This window comes from Citrus clementina, unplaced genomic scaffold (genome assembly GCF_000493195.1).
Source record: "Citrus clementina cultivar Clemenules unplaced genomic scaffold, Citrus_clementina_v1.0 scaffold_6, whole genome shotgun sequence".
In the NCBI taxonomy this organism is placed as follows: domain Eukaryota; kingdom Viridiplantae; phylum Streptophyta; class Magnoliopsida; order Sapindales; family Rutaceae; genus Citrus; species Citrus x clementina.
This window is the reverse complement of record NW_006262139.1, coordinates 3,492,253-3,499,180: the sequence shown is the minus strand read 5'-3', so window position 1 is coordinate 3,499,180 and position 6,928 is coordinate 3,492,253. Positions and strand designations below refer to the sequence as shown.

The 6,928-nt window shown below is 36.5% G+C and overlaps 1 protein-coding gene across 1 annotated transcript; it reads left to right on the top strand.

Moving 5' to 3' along the window:
* The first annotated feature begins 1,834 nt into the window (after positions 1 to 1,834).
* On the top strand, positions 1,835 to 2,827 carry LOC112097288. The gene has a single exon (XM_024182472.1). The coding sequence runs from the start codon at positions 1,835 to 1,837 to the stop codon at positions 2,825 to 2,827; it is 993 nt and encodes a 330-aa protein (XP_024038240.1).
* The last annotated feature ends 4,101 nt before the right edge of the window (positions 2,828 to 6,928 follow it).

The window sequence follows — 6,928 nt, the reverse complement described above, 5'->3', positions numbered from 1 at the left end:
AAAAAGGGCATGGGAAGTTTAAGTTGGGAGAAATAAAATTAAATGGAAGCCAAAAATGCGGTCAAGAATTAATGGAAATCAGAAGACCAAATAGAAGTCAATCTCTCAGAGCATGAACGGTGGGCATGCATTGGAAAGCAAAGATTTGGCAATTTGGAATGCATGTGCTGGGCATTAAAAGAAGAAATCTTTAATTGGCTTTTGCTTTTGTGGTCAAACGTGTGGCTAGCTTTCAAAGTTTAATAAGGAAATAATTTTAAAAGGGCTTGGTGAGTGGGCTTTGTAAGTCGGTGGATGGCTTTGACTTATGATAAGTTGTGAAGAATTAATGCAATTAGAATCCAATAAGGATTAAGCAAGTCAATAACATTATATAAAGGCCAAGAGGATTTGAGGAAGGAGGAGCCGCAAGAAGGGAAAAAACAAAGGAGAAGAATTCGAGCAGCAAGAGACTTTGGAAGAGGGCAGATCCAATTCGGCAGCAAGAGGAAAATCAATAGCCGCTTGAATTAATCTCCATGATTGGTTTTATCAATTCTCTTATTCCCAATTCAATTATGTTAGGCTAGATTTTTATTTGGTTGAGGGTGAATTTAAAACCCTAAACATGCTATGCAATTAAATTTAAATTCTATCATTTAATTTATTTAATTGAGATTGTTTATGTTCTTCTATAATTAATGTTCATTGTTTATTCTTGTTTTATTTGAGTGGCCAATTAGATAGGACTTGAATAAATTTTATTGCTATATTAAAATTCTTGATCCGTAATTGTCTTGATATTTTAATCATTTGTAGCAGGTTGGAATTAGTGATTTCAATTGAAGAACATAACCTAGGTTAAATAATCCGAGCTTGTGTGTTTATTGCCTAGATCAACCTAATATCTTTCTTTGTTTAATGCTTCCATTATCTTAAATTTAAAGAACTTGTTTTAAATTATTTAATGGTTAGAGATTAGGTGAAGAGCTTATTTTGCCTAACGACAAACTAAGGAAAGATTGAGACTAACAGAGCTTATTGTTGTCTACGGTTGATAGTTTCAATATAAATTGATGATAGAATTAATATATTATGTGCATGTTTGGTGGTGGCGAATGATCATTTAACCAAAGTTTTCATCATTATTATTTCTTTCTCCTTTAATTACAGTTTTTATTAAATTCTTGTTCGTAATTTTAATTTATTTATTTCTTACTATTTAGTTAAAAATTCATAAACCCCCTTTTATTTTTAATTGGCATTTTCTTTAGTTAGATTAATTTATATTATTATTATTATTATTACTATTACTATTATTTATTTTAAATCTTGCTTTGGAGTTAATAATAAATATAACTAGCATAGTCTCTGTGGGATCAATCCTTACTCGCTCTGTACTAATTATTTATATTAGCGGTAAGGTTTTAAATTTGGTGCACCTTAACGACACTACCAAATTTTTGGCGCCGTTGCCGGGGACTAGCGTCTAGTTTGTTTATTATCACTCGTTTTACTTTTATTTTTATTTTTTATTTTTTTTATTTCTTTTCTCATTTTATTTATTTATTTTATTTTAATTAGTTATTTTTTTGTTCTATATTTAGATTTTCATGAGCATAGAGGACATTCGATTGAAACTCGAACAACTTAGAGCAACCTCATCATATTCAGAACTCGATTTTGCCATCCACATTCCACTCCCGAAGACAGAACCAAGCAGCCCAGAACCCGAACCAATGGCTCAGAATAACAACCGAACACTTAAAGAGTTGGCAGCTCCTAACTTGGACCAGCAAAACCCTTATGCATTGAGAATCCAAACCCTCAGGTAAACTTTGAACTCAAATCTGGGATGATTCATCTTCTTCCTACTTTTCATGGTCTTGCAGGAGAGGATCCAAATAAGCACTTGAAGGAGTTCCATGTGGTCTGCTCCACAATGAAACCAACCGGAGTTTCTGAAGAGCAAGTTAAGCTAATGGCCTTCCCATTCTCTTTGGCGGATTCAGCCAAGGAATGGTTTTACTATCTTCCCTCCGGTACTGTCACTACATGGAATGAGATGCGTCAGCTATTTTTGGAGAAATATTTTCCAGCATCAAAAGCTGGCAGCATTCGAAAAGAAATTTGTGGAATCCGACAGTATAATGGAGAGCCGCTCTACGACTATTGGGAGCGATTCAAAAAGCTATGTGCTAGTTGCCCCCACCATCAGATAAGTGATCAACTTCTTATTCAATACTTTTATGAGAGTCTACTGCCTATGGATAGGAGTATGATTGATGCTGCTAGTGGAGGAGCACTCATGGATAAGACACCAGAAGCAGCCCGAAATCTCATTGCTAACATGGCTGCTAATTCCCAACAGTTCAACACTAGGAACGATCTATTGCCGCCACCTAAGCGAGTCAATGAAGTAAGTACTACTTCTCTAGAAAAACAAGTTTCAAATCTTACTTCTTTGGTGCAACAATTATCTCTAGGGCAACAAATGAGACCGTGTGGCATATGTTCTATGGTCGGACATGCGACTGACATGTGCCCTGCCATCCAAGAGGGTTCACATGAGCAGGCCAACGCAGTTGAGGGGTTCCTAGGCCAACCAAGACAAAGGTATGATCCCTACTCTAATTTTTACAATGAAGGGTGGAAGGATCACCCTAATTTTAGGTATGGGAACCAACAACATGGCATTTCTAATGTGGCACCGTCTCGACCACCGGGCTACCCCCAACACCGGGTGCAACAGCCTTACCAAGTTCGACCACCTCCACCTCCTCAAAATCAAGGTACGTCTTTGGAAGATCTTGTAAAAGCTCTCGCTACTAACTCTATGCAATTCTAACAGACTACCCAGACACAGCATGATGAGAACCATCAAGGGACCATTAAAACTTCAAGTGATCCTTTGCACATTCATGGAGGCCCAATTACAAGAGCAAGAGCCAAAAAGATGCAAGCTGCTTTAAATGGATTAATTGAGAAAATATGGATTGAAAATTCAATTCAAGATGCAAGACATCATGAATTGGGCTTGAAGAGAAGACAAGGCATTGTGGGCATTATTCAAGTCATTGGGCAGCCAAATACACAAGTTGTATCAAATGTAGAAAGGTCAAATTCGGAATAAAAACTGTATTGATCGAGCCAGAATTAAAATGCAAGCTATATACCGTTGGAAAGATAATTAAGTTAGCTTTCCAATAAATTTTACAGAGCTGGATTTGGAGTTCTCTAGAAGGAGTTATGACCAATTCTTTACAGCTTGTTCAGACTTGGGATTTTCAACGAATCCTTTGTTTTTCAACTTATTTGTTTGTTTTGTTTCAAGCTTGTCAATGTGTAAGGTAAGTCTACCATCAATGATGGTGGGCTAACATTAAGTTTGTCAATGATAGCATTAATTATAGTAGGCTAGCATTAAGTTTGTCAAATATAGCATTGATCATGGTGGGTTGGTGAAGACTTTTGAAACATCTTTTGACAAACTTACTTGGAGGGTTGTTCCAATGTTTCCATTTGTATTTTTAGGATCTTGGGTTCCTTTTAGCCTATTTAAATTCAGCAACCTTGGTATGTAAGGAGATTAATGTTATTTTGAATTTGAAAGATTATTCTTTCTTTGGTTCTTTTGAGAACTAGTGAACTTATCAAGAATTTACATTCTTGTGGTGTTCCAAATTTAGACTTATCACTCACCTTCTCATCTTTTTCTTGAGTGTGGCGTCAATACCCTTCTCTATACCTTTGGTTCATGTTTTCTTAAGCATTGGGTCAAGGTTTTTGTTTGCCATAAATCTGTTTAGAACTTTCTTGGGAAGTTGAAACTACAAATTAAGTGTAGGATTGAAAGTTTCATTGTGGGATTCGTATCATTTGGTATCACAGCTAGTTTCTAATCAGGTTTGAATGTCTTATTTATTTTGATTATCAAAAAGAAAAAAGAAAAAAAACGTGCAAAAAAAAAGATTACAAAAAAAGAGTCAAGTATTTCTACTTTCATAGTTTACACATATCAATTGTGTTGCTTTGCTTGCTTGCTTTCCTTTCTTCAATTTCCTTTTCATTCTTTGTGTCCTCTTAATTTCTTTTCTTTGTTAGTGTGCTGGATTGTCATATTTGGTGTGCCACTTGGGTTTTTTTTTTTCTTGATTTTGTTTATTTAGTTCAATAAAGAACTGAAAGAGAGAATTAAGTGTGGTAAAAGGCAATTTGTGTGTTAAACACGAGAGTTAAGTGACATCAAAATTGAGTGAAATACGTGAGGGAGTGTTGTGAGGTCTTTTTGCTAACAATTTTTTTTTTCAGATCACAAATATGTCAAAAGATCAAGAAGCTATAGACCAATCAATCATGCTCAAAGCCATGCAACAACAATTTGAGCACATGAATCTGATGTTTGGAGAGATCCGTGACAAATTGGAGAGGCAAGACACTGCCATAGCCAATCTACAAAGGGGGCAACAACCAATAGCTCCTAATGTAAGAGGTAATCAAGGGCGTGCTGTCATGGGAGAAGAAGATGGCGATGACGTAGATGATTTTGATGACCAGGCCACCGTTGACATGCGTGGAAGAGATAATAGAAGGGCAAGACGTATAGATCGTGATTTGGGGAGTATAAAACTGAAAATTCCTTCTTTTCAAGGTAAACATGATCCGGAAGCTTATTTAGAGTGGGAAAAAAAGGTGGAGCTAGTATTTGATTGCCACAACTACTCTGAGGAGAAAAAAGTAAAACTAGTTGCTGTTGAATTTACTGATTATGCTATTATTTGGTGGGATCAACTTGTTTTGAGTAGGAGACGAAATCGTGAAAGGCCTATAAACACTTGGGAGGAGATGAAGGCCATTATGAGGAGGAGATTTGTTCCTAGTCATTATTATAGGGAGCTGCACCAAAGGCTTCAAAGTCTTACACAAGGTTCTAGAAGTGTGGAAGATTACCACAAGGAGATGGAAATAATCATGATTCGAGCCAACATTGAAGAAGAACGAGAGGCCACTATGGCAAGATTTTTACATGGGTTAAATCAAGATATTGCTAATGTGGTTGACTTGCAGCACTATGTTGAGTTGGAAGACATGGTTCACATGGCCATGAAAGTGGAACGACAATTGAAAAAGAAAGGTTCCACTAGAACCAATTTGGGTTCATCTTCCTCATGGAAGTCAAAATGGAGCAAAGATGAAAAGGTTGTTTCAAAGCCTAAGATTGAGCCAATAAAGGATCATAAAGAGGGAGGCAACCAAAGCAAAGGTAAATCTGATTCCCAACACTCTAGAATCAGATGATGATCCTATGCCACCTTTTGGGGACAGGTCATATTGCATCTCAATGCCCAAATAAAAGAGTAATGATCTTGAGGGATGATGGTGATCATGCAAGTAAAAGAGGATGCGGAGGTACAACGTGATAATTGATGGTGGAAGTTGTACTAATGTAGCTAGCACTAGTTTAGTTGAAAAATTAAATAAGAGAGTAATGATCTTGAGGGATGATGGTGACGTTGAAACCGAGAGTGAATCAGATGATGATCCTACTCCACCTTTGGAGGATGCTAATGATGGTGTAGAATATCCTATTGATGGTAAATTGATGGTTGCTAGTCGTGCTCTCAACATGCAAGTAAAAGAGGATGCAGAGGTACAACGTGATAACATCTTTCATACTAGATGCCACATCAAAGATAAAGTATGTAGTATGATAATTGATGGTGGAAGTTGTACTAATGTAGCTAGCACTAGTTTAGTTGAAAAATTAATTTTGAAAACTTTGAAACATCCGAGGCCATATAAGCTACAATTGCTGAATGATTGTGGGGAAGTTAAAGTAAATAAACAAGTGCTAGTTTCATTCTCTATTGGGAGATACAAGGATGAGGTTCTATATGATGTAGTACCCATGCATGCTGGACACAATCTTTGGGTCGACCTGGCAATATGATAGGTGTGTGACACATGATGGTACCTAAATAGATATTCTTTGTAATGAACAAAAGGCAAATCACTCTTGTACCATTAACACCTAGGCAAGTGTATGAGGATCAAATGTCAATACAAAAAGAGAGTGATACAAAAAATGAAAATGAGAGTACAAAATAAAGAGAGATGGAGAGAAAAGCAAGTGAAAAGATAGAAAAAAATATTGTTGAGAGAAAAGAGAGGTAGCATGTGAACTTGTTTGCAAAAGAGAGCGAGGTTAAGAGGGCTTTCTTTTCAAAACAACCTATCGTTGTACTTTTGTGCAAAGAGGCTTGTTTACACACTAATGAGCTTAACTTTTCTTTGCCTAGAGCTATTGTGACTCTTTTGCAGGACTTTGATGATGTGTTTCCAAATGAAGTCCCTAACGGTTTGCCACCCATTAGGGGAATTGAGCATCAAATAGACTTCGTCCCTGGAGCTACGATTCCTAATAGACCTGCATATAGAAGTAACCCCGAGGAGACAAAAGAGCTTCAAAGGCAAGTTGAAGAACTCTTGGCAAAAGGATATGTGAGGGAGAGCATGAGTCCATGTGCGGTACCAGTTTTACTAGTGCCCAAAAAGGATGGAACATGGAGGATGTCCGTTGACTGTTGTGCAATTAATAAAATCACTGTAAAGTATCGACATCCTATTCCTAGACTTGATGACATGCTTGATGAATTGCATGGTTCTTGTGTGTTTAGTAAAATTGATCTTAAAAGTGGATATTATCAAATTAGGATAGAGAGGAGATGAGTGGAACTGCCTTTAAAACAAATATGGTTTATATGAGTGGTTAGTGATGCCATTTGGGTTATCTAATGCACGTAGCACTTTTATGAGGTTAATGAACCATGTTTTGCGTGCTTTTATTGGTAAATTCGTAGTTGTCTATTTTGATGATATTTTGATCTATAGCAAAGGCTTAGATGAACACATTGAACATTTGCAAAGTGTATTGACTGTTTTAAGGAAG

Bases quoted from the DNA above. Each gene is read 5' to 3' on its own strand.
- LOC112097288 (XM_024182472.1), top strand. From the start codon at position 1,835: ATGATTCATCTTCTTCCTACTTTTCATGGTCTTGCAGGAGAGGATCCA.